Source organism: Schistocerca piceifrons, chromosome X, assembly GCF_021461385.2.
Source record: "Schistocerca piceifrons isolate TAMUIC-IGC-003096 chromosome X, iqSchPice1.1, whole genome shotgun sequence".
In the NCBI taxonomy this organism is placed as follows: domain Eukaryota; kingdom Metazoa; phylum Arthropoda; class Insecta; order Orthoptera; family Acrididae; genus Schistocerca; species Schistocerca piceifrons.
The window spans coordinates 502,306,825-502,334,300 of NC_060149.1; the positions used below are offsets into that span (position 1 = coordinate 502,306,825).

Sequence of the window (27,476 nt, forward strand, 5' to 3'; positions counted from 1 at the left end):
GGATGTCTCCATCTGAGTACTGAACTCAGTACTGCCGCCGTCACCCGCATTCACACTACGCGAGTTTGGTCAGGTGGGCAAGTGGTCCAAACACTGATGCGAGATACTGAACGATGTCAAACAGAGATTAAAATTTCGACAAACAGACGACAGATAAGAAATGTGTCAGTGGATCATGTGTTCTTATGTATCCGCACTTAACGGATTTTTGAACTGCCTTCGAGGTACTGACATGACGGTAACAGGCGCATTACGACAATATGATACGGTGATCAGCCACATCACCAAAAGATGAGAACGTTTCACAACTTATCCAGTGCTTAACGGTGTCCGACAGGTTCGCATTAAGTTGACCAAACATGTGCCCTCATATTTGTACATCGAGGGATGCAGAGCCTTAGTGAAATACGATGGACAGCCAAGGGCCTCTTCTGGATACGGCAGTGAGGGCCATGTTCGATTGGAATGATGCAGAGGAGATTAACCCACTTACCTAGAGGCGACCAACAAGGTACATACGCAATCACTTTTCTTCCGTTGACATATGTGGCGGCATTTCGGGACACGCTGGCACCGACGCCGAAGCCTTCTATCGATCCGCCGACTCATGAGGTGGCGGTAACGCCATTGCATACAGTCGAAAAGACACCTATCGCAATTACATCCGACGCACTACACCAGTGCCAGCGGCGACAGAAGGAAGACTGGAGCAGATTGTGAATCTAGGAATGCTTGACGTGACACACATCGAGGTGGAGGATGCACACCAGGATAAACCACTCACTAAACACTCTGACGTACGCATGCATAAGCAGCGTTCTCCGAAAAACCATTAAAAGCGCCGACTCAATCAAGACGGCGTCCATTTCCTGCCATCTGAGGTCAGTGACGATTGTAACGCCTTGGACCACTTGTCGCGAGAGCTGCAACACAATGATGATACCAAGTGTGTTTTTTTCAAATGGTGAGAGGATATAAAGCTTTTATGATGTCTCTTACGCTATGGATCCTGTACATTCTTCCAGGTTCCAGCAGGCTGCTACAGAGACGTTGCGGACAACACCCAAGAATAAGGATCAGTGAGGGGTTGTGGCTCCTTACACTCTCGACTGGGACGACCAAGAGGACGACACCGAAGGGGCTAAACACAAAGTGTTGGGTACGTGATGATGGCGCCCAGCAGCACGGATGGCTGATGATGCTGGAAACACGTTTCTCTGGCGATCGTATGCGGACAAGCAGCTGTTCCTAGTGTTATCGGCAGAGGAGCTGCGAAGATCCGTCAATTGAATCGCACAAGTAGGAGTTGCAGCGGGCAGTGTTCTGAATATGGAAATATCGGGGAAAATGCCCATTGGTCGAGGACTGGAGGGGGACCTCGGGCCATTACGAGCGGTGAGAAGGTTGAGATACCTGGGGATTCCATTCATCCGTGATATAAGAAGGACAGCGACGCTGAGTTATAGGTAACTGCTCCAGATGATTGAGATAATTCCTTACGAGTGCTGGACGCAATACAATGCATGCAATGTCAATGAATATGTTACGTCGCAGTTGCCGTATATTGCACAGATATTCCCATTGCCGACGGGAATAGCTGATCAGATGCTAGCGGCCTTCGGATATTTTGTTAGCCAGGGATGATACTGTAAGATGGCAATAATTTCGCACCTTACAAGCACTCATCTACATACTTTGCCGTGATTTACAAGAGGAATTAGGTATCATTTGATAGGTTGTACATCGAATATTTGAATATTTAAAGAAGGCTGACGTTGTCACGTACACCTCGTAAATAGCTGTTAACGCTTACTGCATAAAAGGTGACGGAGTGTCTTTATTATCAAAACTGCGTAATGAATGATTGCCTACACTAGTAGAGGTTGGAACGCCAGTGGAAATGAAACGGCAGGCGTAACTCAAGCCCTGGGTGGAAAAGCCCGCACAGGTATGTTGGTCCTGCTTGACACAGGAAGTAACCAAGACGGACGGTCGGGGCACCTGAACGCTGAAGCACAATACAGCGGGTGCCGGCCGACGTTGTAGCGGTGCCCGAAGGATAACCGGATAATACTTCGGAAACTCGGAAACTCTTGGACGCAACAGAGAGTAACGAGGAAGCGTTACCTCAGAAATCACAGGGGTTGGGTTATTTCCGAGGATTTTTACTCTGAGGAGCGTACCACTGCATGTATTACTATCTAACAGGATAGATACTTCCTCGCAAACTTTCCGCACTGGACGACGGCGTTCGGAAGAATCTGTGGAGAGGGAGAATATTCCGTGGTTTCGAGAAGATGATTCACCTCCTGCAGTTATGAGGGAAGGGAGCCGAGCTTTGCTGGGAAGCCAGAGGTGGAGAGAAAGAGGTCTTCCATTTTGAGCGCCTGTGTTTGAGAGTCGTTCATTATCAGCTTTTATTGGTACAGACGGAATTGCTGTTTTTGCTCTCAGGAGATTTTATAGTTGGAAGGGTTAGGCACTGTACTGTTGCGAACTTATACGATTCTGGACTTCACCTCCGCGTAGGGAGTCGTCGTTGAGTACACAGCGTTCAGTGATTGAGAACACTACTTATGCCTCTATTTATGTTGAGACTTTTCCTGAACTCCGTCCTAGTGGCTGGGAGTTCGCGTTTCTCGTCTGTAGAATATAGAGAAGAAGACAGTATTATATTATACTAGTCAGAGGACTGTCTTCTGCTGTCCTAGTGTTTCAAAGAGGTTTTTCTTTTAATTTGTGGCTCGAGTTCTTCCGTCGTCGCAGACGTGTACGAGAACCATCACTCCGACGCACCGGACGCAGTACATACGGTGATATAGCTAACTGCTCCAGCTTATTAGGGCTATAAAGCTAGACAGCTGTGATCACGTAAATTTTATTTCCACTGAGGTTGCACACCACTGCAGATCATCTTTGAAACTAGGGTCTTCTAATGTTTGGTGCGTAGGTGATACAAGTCATTTCGCGTTACCTATATTAGATCGTGTAGCCATAAAATGGGGCAGATTTGAGCAATTGATCAATCATATTAGTTAGGAAATCAATTTGTATCTCTTTATGTCCATCGGACATTGATATATAAACTTTTGTAATATATAAAGGGGTTTTAATCCATAATAAATTTATAAACAGAAACAGCAGTTATCATTTGTAGTTACTAGTTCTCTTAATTATTCATTTATGTTGTAATTTATACGTTAAAGAGCAAGAAGGAGGAGATAATATCACCATGAAGAGTTCCTAAGATCTGCTTCAGGGGGTTGTCAGGCAGGGCCAAATATTCATTTTCGCGTTCAGTATTTTCCATCGCGCACATTCATTTTACACCTGACTGGAGTAGCATATTGGAATACTCTCAGTGTGCCACTCTGACCCTCAGCACGTGGGACATTGGACTTGGCCTTACGAATGTCCGCCTTAAGTCTTCGACACTGCTCATGAGGGCGATGCTCGGAATATGTCAATATCTGACGTATACAATAACATCGGCAACACCGATACTTGCCCACATTGCAACATTTCTTGTAGTCTGCCATAAACTGCCGACGTCCAGAGAACCGACGCTGCGAGACATTTGTCGACTCTTGGTGTGGAATGGTGACAGAAATGTGATGGAGTGTCAATACCCGATGAGAGCCTGGTGTGTTTTTAATATCGTTCCTTGTGAAAAGTGTGTAATAAACTTAAGAAAAGTACATTAAAGCACCCACTCCCGGAACACGGGGAAGAGTGCCAAAAATGGTAGACTAGAGAGGCTTCAAACCCACATTCACTATGGTTGGAATTTTCGTCAGGTTCCTGTCTTATTTTGTAGACGTCCGTTCCCTAGTTCTCGACGTTTATAAGCAAAATATGAATATTGTCACATGACAATAACAAATCACGTAACAGCGGGATCCACTAAACTCCTTACACGTGTCTCCCAACTGCACAGAGCACAACCATGACTGGTCCTGTCAAGTAAATATAGGGCGGCTTCTCGACTGAGTAGACCGAACGGTGTGTACGTCGGTATGCTTTTCGTGCTGGGTGCATCCCATATCCAAGCTGCTGCTGCTGCTCTTGCTCAATCTGTACGGTACTCTTAAAGGCTCCATCCCGATAAAAATGTTTTTCGTAGCCTGGAGCAACGCCTCTCAGAAACCGTTAATCTTCGTCCACTGGTAAGGGGCAGAGGTCGTCCAAGGACTACTCGTGTTCCACAAACAGGATGCGAATCTTGAAACCATTCACCAACCACCACGGCGAAGTACCCATGACACTGTATGACAGTTCCAGATATCTCAAAGACTGGCTGGTGAAATGTTTCACGATGAAGAACTGCATCCATATCATTACACGTTAACTCATCACCAGCGGCTACGAGACCGCATTCGACGAATACAGTTTTGTGAATGGCTTTTGCACCAAGTGGATGATAACGAACATTTTATAAATAACGTGATTTGCGCTGACGAATATAGTTTCACTCGAGAAGCGATTTTCAGCCTCCACAACAGCCATTATTGGTCGGAACACAACCTACGCATCACTCATGAACGTGGCTTTCAGGTACATTTTGGCATAAACCTGTGGGCAGGAATCGTGGGAGGAGTGTTTCTGGGCCCTTAACTATTGCCGGACAAGTTAATTGCGCCACTGTATCGTACGTTTCTTTACAATACTTTGTCTGACGCATTAGAAGACGTTCCACTTCGTGTTCAGCGACAACTATGGTTTCAGCATGATTGTGCACATTCACATTTTGGAATGAATGTGCGTAACTATGTAAATTAAGCGTTTTCATGAAGTAGATTGTTCGTGGAGGTCCAATGTTCTGGTCTCTAGATCCCCCGAACCTTAATCCACTAGACTTTTATTTGTGGTGACAATGAAAGGAACAGGTTTATACTACTCCACCCCTGGATGTACAGGAACTAATAGCTCGCGTGCATGCCGCTGCGGCTATGATAAATGCAAGTGTGTTGCGTTAGGTCCAGCAAAGTACTATCCAGCGAGTGGCGAAGAGTTTCAAAATGGTTGGTTGGTTGGTTTTTGGCGGAAGAGACCAAACAGCGAGGTCATTGGTCTCATCGGATTAGGGAAGGACAGGGAAGGAAATCGGCCGTGCCCTTTCAGAGGAACCATCCCGGCATTTGCCTGGAGCGATTTAGGGAAATCACGGAAAACCTAAATCAGGATGGCCGGACGCGGGATTGAACCGTCGTCCACCCGAATGCGAGTCCAGTGTGCTAACCACTGCGCCACCTCGCTCGGTTCAAAATGGAAGATGGTCACTTTGAACATCTTCTCTAAAGTGAACGGACCTCGTATGTGTACGAACTGGCTCTGTGAAGATATCTGGACGTCAGACGTACAGAATGGATTTACTGGCGTACCATAACGTGCACTCTACTGCACCCTACCTATTTTGTTTTTTTTTTACCTCATTGGATACAAACGATGTTACTGTAAGCTCTATTATTTTCTGTTGACTTTATTTGTGTCATGGACGAAACAAAGTGGTCGTTTACGTCTGTAAGAAATTCATATTATATCTTAATGTTTAAATGAAGGTAACAGTAACAGAAAGAAATACCCGAGATATCACATTGTGGAGGTGCAAACTGTGTACAGTTTGGAGTTTTAACTTAAAAAACGTATTTGCGGCGAACGCGACACGAATATCGGTAAATCTGCACATCCGTACCTACGGCGTTGCCTTTTCTCACTGCGCTAATTGGGTAGCGTAGAGTTCGTGTTTCCTGTTTTCGGCCACGCTGCACGGTGTTACAACGTTGCCGGAGCCTTGTTTTTCAAATAGCATTCGTATTGAAGCTACTGGCAGGACTAGATTTTGCTTGACTGGGATGGTGACCTCAAATTGCAGCATTTGTTCTTCACCCTATATGCTGAATATGGTGCCGAAACATGTTTCGTTAGCCACTGTGTGCATATAAACGCAATTCAAAGTTTATAAATAAGTGTTGATTAAGATACCTGGGTATGTATTTGTGTGTGTTTTAATATTCTTACTTTCCTTCTGTAGAGGACCGCTGACGACTGGTCTGAGGTTAGACACCTATCTGTCATAATAAATTTTTAAAATTTGAATAAACACAACGAGGCAGCCGATGTATGCAATATAGTTACCATGAAATTCCTGGAGGTGTTGTGGAAGGTAGCTTCCACTACGCCCTGTAGGGTATTGATGTAGACCGGGGGTCTCCAAACTACGGCCCACGGCCAACACAGGACCGCGAACACCACCAATCTGGGGCACGGTAATGAGTCAGACATGCATGGTATCCAACCATCTATGAGGTGGAAGCTCCAACAATGCTGTATTCACTCATATGTACTGATCGCAATGCTCCTCGCGCCGCGATTGTTGTCACCAGTACTACTGCTTTGGGCTTCCATGACGATGTTGCAAATTCTCTGCAACCATATTAGAAGACAGTTTCTTCGCCGACGAATGGTAACCCTTTACTTTGCAATATCTGTTCATGCGTTCCACTTCTGATTTGTCTTCGTTAACTAACACTTATTAAAGATGCCCATAAGGCACTAGCTATGCACGCTTCCAATTTCATTCAGGGGAGGTTTACTATATTTTGGTTACAAAAATCGATTTTTTTAAAATTGCATTTTTGGACCCCCTGAAGTGGTTTTTCCGAATACGGAACGGAAATATTTGTTATTCGCTGTTGAACAAAAAAATGCACCTGCCTGAAGTCGGCCTTTATCACGCACCAGTTTTTTCTTTCGGAGGACGAGTTATTGTACCAGTGCTTGGGAAGAAACACACAAAACTCAAATGAAAGTTTGAACCCGTGTGTTTGGACGTTAGCCCCCAAGCATTTGCATTCTGGTGCGAAGACTGTGGAGACTGCGACTTTCGTGGCAGTGAGCAGCTTCAACGAAGGGTATTCAGCAATTCTGAAGACCATGACAACGATGGACGCCAACCTGGGACTTAATTCGAAGCAGTTCGCCAAACATTCGGACGACCACCGGATCCTGAGGAAGATCCCAGCAGAGGGGTCGATACGTCGAACATTTTAGAAGAAACATGACGCGGCCTAATAACCCAGAAGACTTTAACTTCAATGACTTTTTTTTTATCGCGTGGTATGGTAACTTCAAATCTACTGAACCGATTGGCATGATTCTTTGTTTCCGACGAAGCTAACTATATTGTCTGGGAGTTGTACCACTTTTATTCCGATCGATCAACTATAAATATTTTTACTTGGCCGACGAAGTCGAAAAATCGATGAAAAAACCCTATTTTCTTCAAATGGCCGCCATTTTGTTTCCTATGGTCCAAATAACTTAAGCGAGGTACAGCTCCTAAAGAATATTATATACTTCTCTAACGTCAACTCAATTTAGATTTCAGACGAGCCGGCTGACCTGTGACATACCGCGCATGGAGGTCTACATCGAAATTTTGTTTCGTTCCAACGGCACTTCCGTCTTTGCTCTACGACATTTACGGTCGAAAAAATTCCAGTTTGTAGAGGAAATATCAATAAACATTTTGACCTAACTTGACATTGATATGTATAACACATCCCGAGAAAAAATTCTCAGAGAACATGCTTTTTTCGGGCCAAAGATAATAAACCTCCCCTTAACGATAATGCTGTGTGTCTTTTCCAACAAATTTTGAAGCACAGGCATATAGAAATATTTTCATATCATGTTCTTCGAAAATAGGGTGTAATGCACTATAAACAAAAATTTACAATACTGTATTATAAATCCCCACATGGGGTTGCTAGTCCCCCATTGGGGGCCTCCCCAGAAGGCGGACAGGGGAACACTTACCAGATATGGCGGATACCGGGAAATAAAATACCCAGTGTGAACCAAAACTAGCGTGGCTAGGACAAGTCACTAAGTCATAGAGAAGGCAATATTTCTAGGGCTAGACTCCCAAATACAAGGTCTCTGGTCCTCCAGGTTGGGGGTTGAGCAGATGGCTACCTCTGCTCTCACGGAAAACAAGATTTGGTCAGGATACTCTACACGTGCCTCGGAAACAGGACTGTCTTAATTGGAACAGAACTCGGAAATGAAAACCGGACTTAAGATTTGGAACAAGGAATGTAAGAAGTTTGTTCAGGCCCGAGAGCATTCAAAGTAGTCAGCCAACTAGAAAAATACACACTACAAATTGTAACACTGCAGGAAATCAGATGGTCAGGAACAGGGTCTGTAAGAGCAAGTACAGGAAGTATTCTACATGGAAATTGTAGTGGGTGCCGGCTGGAGTGGCCGAGCGTTTCTATGCGCTACAGTCTGGAACCGCGCGACCGCTACGGTCGCAGGTTCGAATCCTGCCTCGGGCATGGATGTGTGTGATGTCCTTAGGTTAGTTAGGTTTAAGTAGTTCGAAGTTCTAGGGGTCTGATGGCCTCAGAAGTTAAGTCCCATAGTGCTCAGAGCCATTTGAACCATTTTTTGGAGATTGTGGTGACCACCGAGAATTTGAAACATGCTTTTATGTTAGTAACACAGTGCTAAACTTGGTAAAAGAATTCAAATCCATAAATAAGAGAATTTCATACTTAACAATTGGTGGACAAAGCTTAGATGTGACCTTTCTTGATACACATGCTCCTTGTGAAGACATAGATGAACTCATGAAAGAAGAATTCTATAGTCAACTTATCTCATATAAGACTCACTGCCAAATCATAGTATCAAACTAATACTTGGGGACTTCAATGCTATGGTAGGAAGAGAGAAAACATACAGCCCTGTCATTGAAAATGCCAGTTTACATAAAAAAGTAATGAGAATGGTAGCCGTTTGATTACATTCGCTACAGACACCAGTACTAGTAGAGCTATAGGAAATGCAGAAGCCGTCCGCACACAGAGAAGGTGAGACGGACGGACCTACAGCTGCTGCTAGGCCATTAATGGCCACTAAAAATACAGAGATACTCCATACTGAGCCCTGGGGGACCCCATTCTACTGGATATGAGCGTAACTATGGGACGCAACAACTTGGACACGGGAAGTACGAAGCGACAGGAAATTATAGATAAAAATCTGGAACAGACCTCGGATACCCCACTCGTATAATGTGGCAAGGATATGATGTCGTCAGGTAGAGTCATATTCATTTCGTAAATAAAAAAAGACGGCAACTAGGTGTTAGCGTCTGGAAAAGGCTGTTCGGATGGGAGACTCGAGGGACACAAGTAGAGCGACCCTGACGGAAGCCGCCCTGGCATGGAGCCAGTAGGCCATATGACTCCAGAACCCAACACAACTGCCAACACACCATACGTTCCAGCAGCATACAAAGAACGTTGGTGAGGCTGATGGGCCGATAGCTATCCACATCAAGCGGGTTTTTCCGGGTTTGAGCACTGATATGATGGTACTCTTCCGCCAGTGCGATGGAAAAACTCCATCGCAGCAGATCCAGTTGAAGATCACGAGGGGATGTCGCTGGTAGTTAGAGGAGACATGTTTAATCATCTGACTGTGGATCCGATCGGGCCCAAGAGCTGTGTCGTGGCAATGTGCAAGGGCACTGAGGCGCTCCCACTCTGTAAATGGGGCGTTCACTGTGGCGTGTACTGAACGAGAGGACTTTCCCTTCCATCAGCCATTTGAGAGTGCGAAGGGCTGCTGGGGTAATTCTCCGAGGCAGGGGCGCGAACATAGTGCTCAGCAAAGTACTCGGCAGTCGCGTTTGCGTCTGTAGATAATACGCCATTTATGTTAACACCGGGAACACCTGTTGGGGTCTGGTACCCAAAAACTCGTTTGATCTTTTCCCAGACTTGGGAAGGTGACGTGTGACACCCAGTGGTCGAAACATATCTCTCCCAACACTCCTGCTTCCGTTGTTTGATAAGTTGGCGACCGTGGGCACGGAGACGTTTAAAGGCTATGAGGTGTTCCAGAGAAGGTTGCTGCTTATGCCGCTGTAGAGCTCGCCAACGCTCCTTAACTGCTGCAGCAACTTTCAGCGACCACCAAGGGACTGCCTTTCGCCACGGGTACCCTAAAGAGTTATGGATCGCGTTTTGTGCTTCAGAAACGATTGTTGCTGTCACCTGCTCAACCATCACATCGATATTATCGTGTGGGGGAGACAGCAGAGGTGACAGTTTTTCAGTCCGCCTTGTTTAAAGCCCATCTGGACATGCGTCCGTGGGCCTGAAGCTGGGGCAGTGACAGGAAGATGGGGAAGTGGTCACTACCACACAGGTCGTCATGTGCTCTCCAGAGGATAGATGGAAGAAATCCTGGGCTGCAAATTGGTAAAACAATGGCCGAGTAACTACAATGAGCCACATTGAAATGTGTGACGGCCCCAATATTTAAAAAGCAGAGGTCGAACTGAGAGAGTAAAGTTTCGACATCTCTGCCTAGACCAGTAAGGATGGTGCCACTCCACAAGGGGACATGAGCACTAAAATCTCCCAAAAGCAGGAAAGGTTTAGGGAGCTGATCAATCAGTGCAGTTAATACGTTCAGGGATACTGCACAATCTGGAAGAAGACGTACATGACAGACAGTTATTTTCTGCGTCGTCCTCATTCTGACAGCCACAGCTTCAAGAGGGGTTTGAAGGGGCATAGTATCACCGCAGACAAAGTTTAGGACATAAACGCTAACTCCACCTGACATTCTTATAGTCACTATGGATCCTGTAGTATCCCTTATAGCCCCGGAGGGTAGGGATCCACATTGCCAGGAAACAGGTTTCCTGGAGGGCAATGCAGAAAGCAGGTGTAAAGCTTAACAGTTGCCATAGTTCAGCAAGGTGGTGGTAAAAACTGCCGCAATTTCACTAAAGGATGACATCGCGAGACTGGGAAGGTATGGAACATTCAATGAGGCAGTTTGCGCTTCAGTGTCACCTGCTGCCACCTACGTTTTGCCTATATCCATTGTGTCTGAGGGTCTGGCGAGATGTAGGTCCTCAGCGGATGCCAGAATTTCCAACTCATCCGCAGATGCAGAGCTTGTAAGTAGTGATGGTGTTGGTGCCACCGAAATTCCCTTGGTCTTGGGGACCTTCTTTTTGGATTTCTCTCACTGCTCCTTGGATTTCCCTGGCTGGGAGGACTTCACTTACTCAGTCTCCGGGACTGAGGATGAGCGTGAAGCCCTACGACTAGCTGCTTTCGGGCTCTTCAGCCACTGGCGGGTGTCATATTTCCCACCAGCAGAAACATGAGAAATGAGTGACCCAAGGGACCCCTCCTAGCGAGAGGAGCCGAAGAACACTTACACTTTTCTGGCTCAGAAGTGGGGACTGATGTCCCCTATGGTTGGAAGGGAGGGAAGTGCCCCCGCCCCTTCACCATCAAGGGCGCTGGTGTAGTCTTCTGGTTCTGAGAGGCGACAGGAATTTGTGGAACTGATGGGGCGACAACTGGTCTTGTAGTGGCTGCTTAAGAGGTGGTCATAGCCGCAGGATGTAGGTGCTCAAATTTCCTCATAGCCTCAGTGTAGGTCAGTTAGTCCAGGGTCTTATATTCCACGATTTTCCTCTCTTTCTGTAAAATTATGCAGTCAGGCGAGCAAGGTGAATGATGCTCTCCACGGTTGACACAGATGGGAGGTGGGGTACATGGTGTATTGGGATGTGATGGACGTCCACAATCTCGACATGTGACGCTGGAAGTACAGTGGAAAGACATATGGCAGAACTTCCAGCACTTAAAGTACCTTATCGGAAGAGGGATATATGGCTTGACATCACAGCGGTAGACCATCATCTTGCCCTTCTGGGGCTATGTGTCACCCTCAAAGGCCATGATGAAGCCACCGGTTGCAACCTGATTATCGCTCGGATCTCGATGTCCGCGCCAGACGAAATGAACACCTCGCCACTCTAAATTGGCGCGCAGCTCGTCGTCAGACTTCAAAAGAATGTCCCTGTGGAGTATAATACCCTGGACCATATTTAAGCTCTTATGGGGTGTGATGGTAACAGAAACATGCCCCAACTTTTCACAAGCGAGTAATGCCTGTGACTGGGCAAAGGATGCTGTTTTTATCAAGACTGACCCTGAGCGCATTTTTGATACGCCCTCCACCTCCCCAAACGTGTCATCCAAACGAGCCACAAAAAACTGAGGCTTCATGGACAACTCTCGTACATAAGAGGTACTGGCTCGAATAAGCCTCACTGCCATCCTTAGCCTGATGTTCCTCCTATGGTATAGCCAGGGAGGGGAACGATTTGGGGTCATACTTCTTAGCATTGAAGTTAAACTTTGCCCGCTTAGAGGCTGCTGCCGCCCGAACCACCAGCAAGAGACGACCTACTACGCTTCATGGCGTAGCATCCACCCTGATGCCACCCACTCGGACCAGGGGCCCTCCCCATGGGCGCCGCCCAGCCTCAGCAAGGGCCACCTGGCAGGATGGCCATTGCCAGGAGTCCCGATGCCCCAGGGTGACAGGCATCTACTCCTTGGCATACGTGGAGATTTAACGGCGCAGGCATCAGCAGAGCGATTCCTGTGTTGTCAGGGGCTACAACCAACAAGGTACATGGCGGCCCCACCACAGCGGACTGGCTTCCGTGCTATGAGGTGCTAAGGAGTCCATGGTCATCGTCGGCGCAGAAAGCGACACTGCGTAGTGCATGGTGGAAAACGCACGCAGGAAGGTGTCCTCGCCCAAGAGATGGAGAATGTGCTGGACTACAATGCGACGACGAGAAAGTGGGCTACAGATCTCAAGGCACGATGGACACAATGCACTATGTAAGGCGCCCTTCCGCAACTGGCTCGCTCTTCGGAAAATGTTGAAAAATGGCGGTCAAACCCTACAGGGAACCCTCACATAAAGGTCGAAGCATGTGAGACTCTTTTTAGTTGCATCTTACGACAGGCAGGAATACCTCAGGCCTATTCTAGACCCCGGACCCGCAGGGGGCACCTAACGGAATCCCCGCTATGTGTTCCTTTTAGGTTAATGAATACTGAGGAGCACGGATTAAAATGTAAGGAAGTAAAGGTCATCTGGCAAAAGATTAGGCAGAAGTTAGCTTGCACATCCAGGACGTCAACAAAACCAATCACACTAGTAGGCTTTTCGCAGGCGTATTGAGCTGTACACCCCAACCCGGAATTGGCTCAAGGCACATGCGTTCCATTACATCCTGACATCAGATATTAAATGCAAGGACGACTTTAGGATGTATCTTCGCAGCGTCACAATCTAACCATGACAAAGAAACATAAGGAGACATATTTCTTTTTTTATATACGTGCAGTTGTGTGATATTCTAACGACCAAGTTTGAATCGCCATTAGTGTTGTATTATGGAACAGTGTGTTTATCCTGTATTTATTTATTTTACCAAGTTATTTTGGACCATTATGATGATCAGAGAGGTCATAGACAAGTTAATAACATAATAGAAGTAACTCAGTGTGGTACTAAATTATTAAAAATAAAAAAAGTAAGGAAATGGTAGCCAACATAAGGAATAATTCAGTCCTACTCATTTTATAACGTATACTTCATTCTCACAAATTTTTTAGTGAAGAGGATGAAATTTATTTGTTTATTTGCCTCTAACATTTGTTTTTAAATTTCTAATTTAAGGTTTACCAGAAGATCAATAAAAAATGCGTCATCTCACGAAAGCCGAAGGAAACAATACATGTGAACCGAATACAAAGATGTTATTTTCGTTTCCAAAGGAGCCAAAGCCGAAAAACAGGTAGCTGAGTCGTCCTCTCGCGAAGAGAGGGAAATCCTGGGTCGAGTTCCGGTCTGCCACAAATTTTCCTATGTTTTCAGTAAATTGTATAGCTGTTGTGGTATTGGATTTGCAATTTGCAAATATTTTACGATATTTAATACGACTACCGATCGTCAGCAGAGTCTGTTCCTTCGGACATGCATGTTTGTCCAAAGGGAGATTGCATCGAACTATACAAACAGTGTCAAACACAGACAATGAACAAATGTATTTTATATCAAAGCCAAGGAAACATCATGAGAAAAGTAATAAGTCTGTCCGTGAGCGGGAATCACACAATTGTACGAACGCTACGTCTACCTCTATATGGGAGAGTCGTGCAGGAGAAGAGCACTGGACCTCGAAAATCTTGGCAAGTGGAACGCCTAAAGCTGAAGGGAGTTCGTTACTGTTAAGTTTCGACGCTTTCAGGAGTTCAGGAGTTTTCATCGCCCCTGAAATTTGGAAACTAGCAAAATATCAAACATTTGAAGACGAAATTAAATACACTACTGGCTGTTAAAATTGCTACACCAAGAAGAAAAGCAGATGATAAACGGGTATTCATTGGATAAATATATTATACTACAATTGGCATGTGATTACATTTTGACGCAATTTCGGTGCATAGATCCTGAGAATTCAGAACCCAGAACAAACAATCTGGCCGTAATAACGGCCTTGATACGCCTGGGCATTGAGTCAAACAGAGCTTGGATGGCGTGTACAGGTACAGCTGCCCATGCAGCTTCAACACGATACCAAAGTTCATCAAGAGTAGTGGCTGGCGTACTGTGACGAGCCAGTTGCTCGGCCACCATTGACTAGACGTTTTCAATTGGTGAGAGATTTGGAGAATGTGCTGGCCAGGGCAGCAGTCGAACATTTTTTGTATCCAGAAAGGCCCGTACAGGACCTGCAACATGCGGTCGTGCATTATCCTGCTTAAATGTAGGGTTTCGCAGGGATCGAATGAAGGGTAGAGCCACGGGTCGTAACACATCTGAAATGTAACGTCCACTGTTCAAAGTGCCCTCAATGCGAACAAGAGGTGACCGAGACGTCTAACCAATGGCACCTCATACCATCACGCCGGGTGATACGCCAGTATGGCGATGACGAATACACGATTCCAATGTGCGTTCACCGCGATATCGCCAAACACGGATGCGACCATCATTATGCTGTAAACGGAACCTGGATTCATCCGAAAAAATGGCGTTTTGCCATTCGTGCACCCAGGTTCGTCGTTGAGTACACCATCGCAGGCGCTCCTGTCTGTGATGCAGCGTCAAGGGTAACCGCAGCCATGGTCTCCGAGTTGATAGTCCATGCTGCTACAAACGTCGTCGAACTGTTCGTGCAGATGGTTGTTGTCTTGCAAACGACCCATCTGTTGACTCAGGGATCGAGACATGGCTGCACGATCCGTTACAGCCATGTGGATAAGATGCCTGTCATTTCGACTGCTAGTGATACGAGGCCGTTGGGATCCAGCACGGCGTTCCGTATTACCCCCCTGAACTCACCGATTCCATATTCTGGTAACAGTCATTGGATCTCGACCAACGCGAGCAGCAATGTTGCGATACGATAAACCGCAATCGCGATAGGCTACAATCCGACCTTTATCGAAGTCGGAAACGTGATGGTACGCATTTCTCCTTCTTACACGAGGCATTAGAACAACGTTTCACCAGGCAACGCCGGTCAACTGCTGTTTGTGTATGAGAAATCGGTTGGAATCTTTCACCATGTCAGCACGTTGTAGGTGTCGTCACCGGCGCCATCCTTGTGTGAATGCTCTGAAAAGCTAATCATTTGCATATCACAGCATCTTCTTCCTGTCGGTTAAATTTCGCGTCTGTAGCACGTCATCTTCGTGGTGTAGCAATTTTAATGGCCAGTAGTGTACATTGAAAGATCATGTCTGATATCTTTTAAAGAACTTATCAAAAAGTTCTTGGATCTACAAATACCCTAGTACAAGAACGTGCTGTATGACTCAGTGACCTTGAAGCTGCACTGTCTGAAACCTCATGTCAGCTACGTTCTAGAGCATCTAGGTGCTGTCAGCGAGAAACAGGGAGAAATGTTCCACTAAGGGATTAAAGAAATGGAACGACGGTACGAGGTCCGATGGGATGTTAGTATGATAGCTGACTTTTGCTGGATGCTGCACAGGGAGTGTCCTCGGGTAGCTCACGAAAGAAAAGTTTTTAAAAGGAGTTTTGAGGAGGAAAAGGAGAAACATTAAGATTTACGCCTTCTCTTAAAGTAATTTTTTAATAAAATTCCGGAATATACGTGATTAGTACTTATTTTCCGAAAATTCATCGTTACTTTGTAATGGAGAGAACCGGTGTCATTTCCGAACTTTGCATCACAGAACATTAGGATCACGTAAATAACAATTTTCAAAACAAAAATTTGTGGAACTATGTAATCTATGTGTAAATATTGCAGATTTTACTTGTGTACCATTGTATTTAGGAATTTTAAAACGATAAGAAAATAACAAGTATTACATTGATTATGCCACTTGCGTAGATGGATATTCAATTTTCACTGAAGGGAATATCTGAAGCACGAGGACAGCACTGGAATGTATGTAATACGCAATCGTATCGAGTACGTATCTGCCCGTGAAACATCTGTTTCGGTACAATGTGAAACTAGTTACAGACGCAAGGGATGAAGTTAACGTCACGCGCAAATCATTTGACGAACGTACTGTAGCTTTCCTCACATGCGGCCAAACCAGTTCAGTGTTCGCCATTGATCCGATTCCCGGGGGACAAAATGTCGAGGTTGGAGCTGGACATATAATCAGATGACACGTTTGTTAAAGCCTGGCAAAAATAGGTCGGTCACTGAATCAGAAGCGAAAACAAGCCGTAAAAGCTGACAATGCAAGAGCTGGATTTGATATACCAATTGTGTGTCATTGAACCAGTGAAAGCCTGTAGTTCCGTGTACTGGTTGTCTAAACTTGACAATTATTTTTGAAGCACTTATATGAGGTTCATTCAGACAACTATTTTAACCAGCACCTCTATTTTGCTGCAATGAAAGATTTTATTGCACTAAAATAATAATTAAGTTGTTGTTTGACATACAGTAATAAATAATAATTATAATAATGTGACTGTCTAAAATGTTAAGATAAAATTACTAACAATGGACAGACAGTGGAGAACATAATAAACGTGACTGATCGTTAGCAATGAATGTGGTGGTGATTTGGCGATGATTTGTGACGATGTAGATCGGTATTAGAGACAAAATGCTCCCTTTGGCAGAAAACTTCCAGGACAGGTTGTTTTAAAAATAGAAAATCGCTCTTACGAAGTAAAGATCCTAGCTGCTATCGAAGGAGTCCCCTTGGTTATTTGTACGCAGTTGTCAACATTTCTGGAGGTCTTTGAATCAAACAGGGAAATTTTCTACTGCGATGCTTGTAAGCTCATTTGTTCAGCTCATTGGATGTCTGCGATATCTTGATGGGACTTTCCTTTCAGTCGCATTTCCTTTCGCGGAGAGAAGAAAACATACGCAAGGTGAGAAGTCGGGTGAATATGGCGGATGTGGGATGGCAATAATAGAATGTCTAAGTAGTATGGGGTTCGAAAATGGTTCAAATGGCTCTGAGCACTACGGGACTTAACATCTGTGGTCGTCAGTCCCATAGAACTTAGAACTACTTAACCCTAACTTACCTAAGAACATCACACACATCCATGCCCGAGGCAGGATTCGAACCTGCCACCGTAGCGGTCACGCGGTTCCAGACTGAAGCGCCTAGAACCGCACGGCCACAACGGCCGGCAGTAGTATGGGGTCTTGCATTGTCACGCAGTAAGAACCAGTCCTGAGAATGCTGCAAATCAAAACAGCGACGTCGAATGGCTTGTCGCAATCGCTTCAGAACTTCGGTGTAAGGAGTCTGGTTCACTGTTAGACCTGGGGGAACATACCTATGATGAACTAATCCTTTAGCCGGCCTCTTGTGACCGAGCGGTTCTAGGCGCTTCAGTCTGGAACCGCGCGACCGCTACGGTCGCAGGTTCGAATCCTGCCTCGGGCATGGATGTGTGTGATGTCCTTAGGTTAGTTAGGTTTAAGAAGTTCTAAGTTCTAGGGGACTGATGACCTGAGATGTTAAGTCCCATAGTGCTCAGAGCCATTTGAACCATTTTTGAACTAATCCTGTACTATCAAGAATGCGATCAACGATGTGTCTGTTCTCGAAGGTTGTCATTTAACTGTTGCCGAGGCAGGTAATCCAGGGCTCCGCCATTCAGTACTTCGATACTTCATGTGAGAGTCATACGTAGCACCAGCTTTCATTCCTAGCAATTATCATTGGTAGGAATGAAGGATCACGTCTGGCTCTTGCCAGTAGTTCAGCGGAAATTCTTCGTCATTCTTCTTTCTGTTCGTTAGAGTGTGAGGGATGAGTTTTGCAATAAGTTTTCGTTTCCTGAACCTTCACGTAAAACCTTATGACACAAATAAAGATTCAAATTAAGTTGCTCTGATATCGCACGCTCAGTTACCTGACGGTCTATTTGCAATAACTGCCTTACACGCTACAAGTTTTCATCAACATGCGCTGTAGACGGGTGACCACCTCTGGGATCGTGCTGCACTGAATCTCTGCCCTCACGAGACCTTCTGTGCCACTCCAAAACACGACTTCTTGAAAATACCTTGCCGGCCGAAGTGGCCGTGCGGTTAAAGGCGCTGCAGTCTGGAACCGCAAGACCGCTACGGTCGCAGGTTCGAATCCTGCCTCGGGCATGGATGTATGTGATGTCCTTAGGTTAGTTAGGTTTAACTCGTTCTAAGTTCTAGGGGACTAATGACCTCAGCAGTTGAGTCCCATAGTGCTCAGAGCCATTTGAAAATACCTCGCCTGAATATGTTAACTCAATCATTGTCCACGTTTCACTAGGGGTTTTCCAAGCTTAACGCAGTACTTTATGCTCACTCTTTCGTCACAATCAGCATCACTATCCACTATGTCATCGTAACTAATCAGCCAAAAACACAGTGTGTTGCTAAGCACAGCCCTTCCACCTAGTGAGTTTGAGTGGAAACGTGGCAAAGGTCATTTCAAGGACGCACACATACCAGGTAACGTAAAAACAACATATTTTCGTATTTCATGAATTCTATTCATTTTAAGAAGTCATATCAACAATCATAGCTATAAGAACGCTAGTTGATCCTACAGAAACTAGAAGTATTTGTCCAGAATAAAGTCGTCAGCTTATGCATGAAGTACACTGCCTGACAAAAAAGTGAGCACCTAGAAGGGGACAAGGAAACGACATGATATTTCAGTGTCTGAGAGGGTATGAGATGCTGTTTCAGTGATTAGAAAATCAAGCCACACTTGAAGAGAATTTGGCAGTATAAGCCCACTTTTATGTATGACGTTGCATCCCCTCTGGCCTGGATTTCTGCACTGACTGCGTTTGGAAGGGTGTCATAAAAAACCATTGTATCCTCTCCTGAGGCAAGTCGGCGCAGAACTGTTGTAACTGATCTTTGGTATCCTGGCTATTGGCACAGGATGGAGTTAACGTTCGAGCTGGTCCCACACAACTTCCATCAGAAACAGCTCTGGGAATCTTCGTGGCCACGAGAGTATCTCAACATCACGCAGACGGTTCTTAGACACAGTTGCAATGTGTGCACGAGCGCCACTCCATATTCTGCCTTTTGTTTTGTGGTGTTAACGGCAGCATACGCACGCAACGGTAATCCCGTAGTAAGGCTACTATTAGTGTCTGACAAATGGTGGGGGAAGACACATAAGGATGGCAGTGGCAGACGTGAAAGATCACGATGTGCTTGGTCTAAAATACGTCGATGGTTAGACAAGGTCGACGAGTATGCCCGCCGTAACGTTCCCGTGCGGTCCAACATAGGGTCACTGTCACATCCGAATGCAATAACACTGGATATTGCACGATTCGATCAATGGGAGACCCACAATGAGACTTCTTTCAAACTCTTGCAGGTACTGATATCTCTGTCTCATACTAGTACGCAGCATCTTCAAGACCTTCACAGTGATCACTCAACATATGACGCTGTTCATGCCCCTTATGTACCCTACCAGTCACACAAGAATGACATAATTCCGGATATTGCACGATTCGACCAATGGGAGACCCACAATTAGATACGTTTTACTCTGGTGGTTACTCCATCTGTGACAGAGAATTACAACTCTGATCAATTACACATCCGTCGATGTCGTGTGTGTGTGTGTGCAATGTTACATTGACATCAGAACATGGCTTCTGAGTCCTTCACTTTCTTTGTCAGACAGTGTATGCAATTTGTTCCAGATCACTTTTGATTGTTGGGGGTGGGGAAAGAGTTATTTTAGGGAATGTGTTACTGCCCAACATAGTGCCAGTTATGAATTTTTTTCCTCAGATTTAAAGTACACTGATGAACCAAGACGTTTAGACCACTGCACGCCGCGAGATTGAACGCCGTATGGTGCCGTTAGGGGCACATGGCATGGTAAGGAATGTACACTTGTCTGCAAAGCTTAAGGATGAAAGTAACTTTTGCATGATGTGTCGCTGCCAAGTAACATAGGTCAATGGAACGTTGACCATAATTTGACAAGTGCTAGATGATCGTTGGTGCATGCGGACGTCCTGCAATACGTCTCCCCAACGCATTTCACATATTTTCGATGAGATTTAGGTTGGGGGAACGGGCAAGACAGTTCATTCGTCCAATTTCTTCTCATTTTAAGGGCTTCCCCACCTGCACGCTGTACGGAACAATTCCTACTCGCACTTGTCCGGTTTTTATGGGTTACAATGCGCTACCACATCGTAACCCATAAAAACCGGACAAGTGCGAGTAGGAATTGTTCCGTACAAACGTAATAAACATAATTATACACATAGGTAGTTCTTCTATAGGTTTTGGTGAGTCCGCGAGTATCAAAATATGTGACATAAGTGGCCGTATCTTTGATTGACTTAGAAGCTTAAAATATTCGCACCGAAAAGAAGCGATAGACCTCAGTATTTGAAATAAATTTCGTCTTGAAATCTCTACCTGTTTATGAGAAAACGGGATCTTAACAGACACTCATATCTTTTGACCGTATTGACTTACACCGTCAAGAGACCGTAGACCTTAGTATTTGACATAAATTTCAACTTTCCTGAGGAGAACGGGTCTTAACAGACGGAGAAAAAGACAGACTGACAGCACACTGATTCTATAAGATGTGAAGATTCAGGGAGCTGTGGACTCTACGTGTGTAGGATGCCAAGTTCAGAGTACGGCAGTGTGGCCCGGTGACACGCCCGAGAACATCACTGAGACAGTGATGGCTATAGTGTGTTTATTGTCGTGATTTATACAATGCTGGAAGCTTCTACGTGGCTTAGCGAGAGGGGTGGCGCTCTTGGCCAGTACTTGCTGACTAACCTAGCCTAGCGGACGTCGACGTCGCTTGAGGTGGTCAGGAACCTCACTGAAGGCAGTGTCGAGCAGGATGCCGACCCAGCGGTCTGTAGGCGTTGCCCGTTCAGCCTATTCGCTAACACCGTGGCTGGCCGTTCTACCAAGGTACCCTCGTAGACTTCGTAGTTAGCCCCCTGGCCAGCTAAAACAGCTCTGCACGGTATGGTGGTAGCCATGCAGAAGTATGCCCTACGCTTCAAATAAGAGACGGCCAAGACATAGGTTACTGTTCACAGGTACAGCCAGTGGGCAGGAAGAATACATCTCTCCTGGAAGGTGTGAGGTTATGCTCTGTTAACCCCCACTGGGTTGTTGGTTGAAGGTGCCCAAGTCAGTGGCAGCAAGCTGGGCAGAAGCTGTATTCCATGGCACTTGAGTGCATCCGAGTGGCTTGGTGGTGTCTCATAATTGAAATCATCAGAAGAACGAAAGGCGATATGTCATGGAGCAGCTGCGATATGGATTCACTGTAAATTGCAAGACTGCCATACTGGCTGATGACTTATGACTGATTATTGATGAAAGAATGAATGAGTTTCAGAGGTTCAAGTATTTATACTGGTTAGCTCATGCCTGTGAAGTTAACGAGCTCCATCAATGAGTTGATTTGATCCCATTTTCTAGGCTTGCCAGTGATCTGTAGCGCACCCTGGTGTTCCAAGTGGCTTTCAGATCTTCGGCTTGGCCCTTTCTGAAACGTCTGTATCTTTTGGAGGCTCTCTTCCACGTGTGTTATATGGTCTTATTTCATGACATTATTGTGTGGTTATTCTGCTGCGGCCTCAGGTGGCGCTCTCAGCTTGAGAGTTGTGAGGCAATGACCCAGTTGCGTGGCCCGCTACTTGCAGTATTGGCAGATTGGGACACTACGTTTGTGCCTGTCTTGGCTCAGCTGTCTGCATGCAGGGGGGAAACCTTAAAAAATTATACGTTCACACAGAATTCTAAGCCGCGGTGCAACACTCACCTTCCCTTTAGAAAAAGCGCCCAAATTGTTTCCTAGACTATTTTTGAAACAATATCATTAGACATACACTGAAGAGCCAAATAAACTGGTACACCTGCCTAATAATGTGTAGGGGCCCCGCGAGCACGTAGAAGTACGGCAACATGAGGCATGGATTAGACTAACGTTTGAAGTAGTGCTGGAGGAAACTGACACCATGCATCCTGCAGGGCTGTCCATATATCAGTAAGAGTGCGATGGGGTGGAGATTTCATCTGAAACGCACGTTACAAGGCATCCCAAATATGCTCAATAATGTTCTTGTCTGGGAAGTTTGGTGGCCAGCGGAAATTTTTAAACTCAGAAGAGTGTACCTGGAGCCACTCTGTAGCAATTCTGGACGTGTGGAGTGTCTCATTGTTCTGCTGGAATTGCCTAAGTCCGTCGGAATGCTCAATGGACATGGAAGGATGCAGGTGATCAGGCAGGATACTTTCAGAGTCGTATCTAGACGTATCAGGGGTCCCATATCACACCAACTGCACATGCCACACGCCATTACAGAGCCTCCAACAGCTCGGAAACCCACAACTGCTTCCATTCCTGCGCCCTGACCAACACCCTCATGCACGATCTGGTGTCGGAAGTGGGATCTGAACTCGCCTCTGATCCTTTCTGGAGTGAGATACCGCCGTTAACTCGTGCTAACCTGGTCGAGTACCCAGCGCGATTTTTGGTGCGGCCGGTAGTTGCTTCTGGCTGATGTTAGTCAGCATCCTGTGCCCTTGCTGCGCCGCCCGGTACGGAACATTGCAAGCGCAGTACAAACACGCGCGGGTGCGTGCGTCGGTGCTGTGCTGCGCCGTATCCATTGAGCTGCCTCCTCGCTAGCCGTGGACGGCTGAGTCCTGCCGACACATCGACACCGCCGTCGCGTTGCCCGATGCCGGGGTACATTCGCTCTTCCCGTTTGCCGTTGCTGTTGTCACCGTCACGGTCCAGGGCGACGGCACCAGGGTCGTTGCCACCTCACCAGCTGTAGCTGCCAATTTCCTCCGCCTCCGACACCACCTCCACCTCAGCGCCGCCCACATGCTGCCGACGTCGACATTTCCCTTGTTACGCACTGCCACCGCCATCTTCAAACGAAGTCAAATATTAAGTGACGCTAGCCGACGCCTTTGTCAGCTGTCGCCGAACTGTCACGTGACGACCTGATGAAGTAGGAGACCTCACCTCCACGGAGCTTGTGTCAGTTCCTCTAATTCATTTGTAAGTTGTTAGGTACCTATTTACTGAAATCATGCCTCCCAAAATGAAATCGAAAAGTAAAGTGCTAAGCTCGTCTAGGAGCCCGCAGTTAAGCCCAAGCGAAGTTTACCAAAGGCAAATAGAGAGACTTGGCATAAAAACAAAGATTAGGAGAGAGAATTACTAAATTGAGAGAAGAAAACAGGGTACCGTTCGCTCAGAAAGACCAGCTGCGGGGTAGAACCACCGCAGTAAGACCAGATTTTAGTGAAAAATTGGATACAGGGATACCGATGGGAAAGGAGGATGAGTTTGTAACAAAGAGTAGAGAACTGGAGAAGCAACGTGACGGATTCCAGCAGCAAATCCTTGCCCCTCCGAGAATAGATAAAGAAACGCAGATAGGTCATGAGGAAACAAACCCAACAAAATCAGACTGAACTACTCTAGTGTCTGCTGAGGAGGGCAGGGTCGATAGGTCTGTCCCTCCCATTGCTTGTACACGTTTTAACGAGGTCTGTAGGCAGAGTTAATTAGTTACGTATTTCATAGATCATTTGAGCGATTCTTTTATCGAAATAACGAGGAACGAGTCAGTTTACAGGATGTGTGTATATGATTAGTGTTAACATTAATGAACAAATTATTATTTTCAGTCTTACTTCTGTAACTGCATACTTTTTTGTACTGACTACCACTTTTTAAGTATAATTTTATCAGTGGAATAGAAGAAGTTGTCCAGGAGCAATGATTTGAAAGTTAAATTTTAAAACTTGATCGACTACCTATCAGACATTTTATGTTATCGGCCAAATGATAAAATTTTTTTGTTATTGTATATTCTGCTCCTTTCTGAGCCACTGACAGCTTTAACAGTGAGTAATAAAGGTCATTTTTCCTCTAGAGTTGTAAGTATGTACAGGGTGAAATTATTGAACTACTCGTATACGAAATAAAATCGTCATAACTTTTGAACGTTTTGCGTTAGGGCGTTCGAACTGCACGGTTGGACACTTTTGTGCAATCAGTACTTTCTTTCTAAGCGATGAGTCACCCCGGAAAATTATTTCTTTCATCATTGAGTAGAAATATGCAAAATATGCCAGGAGGTTGATACGCCTGTTTTCAAGATTAGCAATTGTGTGAAGAGCGGAAGTAGATGAATTTAATTGTTTGAGAAGCTCAGTAATATGATACTTATAGTTGAAGTTGTCATCAATATGTACACCCAAATATTTGAAGTATTCTACCCCAATTACTGACTCCTGCTCATATGCTAAATCAATGATCAGTATGACTTATTTCTTGTACAGAACTGAATGCAGTTTGTTTTTCCAAATTTAGGGACAGTCTATTTTCTGAGAAACACTTAATATTTCCCCGTAAAATATTTTCTATCAATTCTTCCGTTGCTTTCTGTCTAATGGAATTCATTATAACACAAGTATCGTCTGCAGAAAATTCCAGTTTTGCTTGTTGAATGTTGAGAGGAAGGTCATTCACATATATGAGGAATAGGAGTGAACCCAACAATGAAGCCTGTGGGACTCCCTTTGTGAGTTTTCCCCAGTCACTATTTTTTTTTTTTTTTGCTTTTCCAACATTGCCAGAGTTATTCAGGACAGCTATTTGCTTTCTGTTTGTTAAGTATGATTCAAACCAGGTGTGTGTAAAGCCATCAGTTTCATAAAATTTGAGTTTTTCTAAAGAGAGTAACGTGATCTACACAATCAAACGCCTTGGAAAGATCACAGAAAATACCAGCTAGCGATATACTATTATTTAAGGCTTGTACTATTTGCTGAATGAATAACATTCTCAGTCGAGCAATCCTTCTGGAACCCTAACTGTGTTATGCTAAGTAAATTGTTTCCACTTAAGTCTGCGACTTCTCTTGCGTACATTGCTTTTTCGAATGGCTTAAACTGTCTTGTCACCTTTCTTATGAAGTGGTTTAATAAATACGGTTTTCAACCTGTTGAGAAAAATTCCCTGTGCCAGTGTCGCACTGCATATATCACTAAGGACATTATTTATTAAGTCAGAACAACTTTTTAGAATTATGTTTTAAATTCCATCAACCCCATTTGAATTTTTGTTTTTTATAATTTTTACAATTGTATTAATTTCAGTGGAGGCTGTTGGTGATACTTGTAGTTGCTTAAAGTTTTGTGGAATGACATTTTTAATATATTCTCTTGCTTCTTCAGCTGATCGATTTAATCCTATATTTGATTCTAAATTTAAAAAATCATTGTTAAAACTACTTGCAACTTATGAATTATCAGTCACAGCATTGTCATTTAGTTTAATTGTTATGGAATCTTTTACACTGACCGGCTATCCCGTCTGACGATGTCCCATGTCGTTTTAATCTTATTAACGGCATTATTTATTTCTGTCAGGCATGCATAGTTCTGGATATTTTAATCACTTTCCTTAAAACATTACAGTATTTTGTGTAGTGTGCAAGTAATGTCGGATCTTGACTTACTCTGGCTTTTACATAAATTTCCCTGTCCCTCTTACATGAAATTTTTAATTCTCTTAGTTATTCAGGACTTAATTTTTTTTAAATCGATCTTCCAGTTAATTTTTTTTAGGAAAGCAACTTTCAAATGTTGACAAATTTAATGTGGAATAAATTGAATATGACATTAGTATCTCTTTCTACAGATATCTCATCCTATATCACCCCTTTTGACTTACTCGTAAAACATTGTATTGTGTTCTCATTAATAAGCGTCGCCGCTTTTTAAAAATCTGCCTCATGGTTGTAAGGTGTGATACTGTTTATTTCCAGATAGCGAAACAAACCGTTTAAGAGCATTATCAGAGAGAATTACGAACCTTGCGGTGGAGCGGAGAGAAGCGAAACAGGAATCAAAACCGCTGCCCCCATATGTAACCAGCACTTCTCTAGCAGTTGCTTATATCCATTCATGTATGGGAAAACCTGATGAAAATGTTCACTTATTTTTGCAGGGTATCCGTGACATAGGTTTCTTTTGTGATTGGAAAGATTACTTTTTATTATTTGTACCGAAACTTAAAATATAAGGAGATGCGCGCTTATATGTGGAGGCATTGGTGAGAATTCCATAAGGGGGTACCATTATTCGCTGAACATTTGAACTACAGACGATTTATAGACCCTACAACAAAAACCAGGATTGTGGGGTTTCTGAATCAATCGAAATTTCCGATTTCATCGTTCGTCAATCGAAATTTGCCATTCCATCTCGTTATTTGGCAATGTTTATTCTGATTTCGGTCGGTTAGTACGAAATTCATGGACTTTTTAGAGCTCCGCTATACTTTGAAGTATTTATGAAAATATACTCATTTCTAAAACTGTTTATAATATTATTACACATTTTTGTGAACTATTATGTACGATCTGAGCTACTTTCGAGTTTCTTCTCATAGTACGCCCTTTAGGCTTCATTAGCAGTAAACACATTACGAAGCTGCAGCCTGTGAGAAGAATGGGGTGGAAGACGTGACAAAACATCACCATGTTCTATCGTGAAGTGAATGACATTGAAATTTCTGGTGTGCTTTCAGTGGCCATCTAGAATCAATAGCATCACATTTTGTTTTATTGACCCGGGAAACATTACGAATTTCTTGAACCACATGGTAAAAATCTCAGTGCTCAACCAGTCTGATTCACTGCATTCTGCCCAGCCAGCAGGAGGAGGCTCAATTCTAACTCCTTCTGCATCTTTGTCCCAGTAAAGATCAGGTAAGAAAGCGCTTGGGCTCCGACAGCTCATACGCATATTGCTGCTGTTACGATTTCTCTCCTCTATGATGACGTAAGTATGCCTACACGACTCTTTCTTCGGGAAGCAATTACCTTCGAATGCCGCATTGAGTTGACATATCCCTATTTCTTCACAATTATAAATGCATTTTGCAGACAACTTGTGATTAACAATTCTTACCAAAAGTTCAAAAAACTTGGAAACGTTTGTATAACTGCATCCTATTGCTCGAGCACGTGAAGTAGCCTCTGGCTTTGTAATACTCGAAGTC

The 27,476-nt window shown here is 44.6% G+C and overlaps 1 protein-coding gene across 1 annotated transcript in view; it reads left to right on the top strand.

Moving 5' to 3' along the window:
* The first annotated feature begins 20,204 nt into the window (after window positions 1–20,204).
* The window catches only part of LOC124722980 (angiotensin-converting enzyme-like), a 418,907-nt gene continuing 411,635 nt past the window's right edge, over window positions 20,205–27,476 (top strand). Inside the window, exon 1 of the mRNA XM_047248150.1 lies at window positions 20,205–20,272. Coding sequence (XP_047104106.1) covers window positions 20,265–20,272 — 8 coding nt within the window. The 5' untranslated portion in view covers window positions 20,205–20,264. The remainder of the gene's footprint in view (window positions 20,273–27,476) is intronic.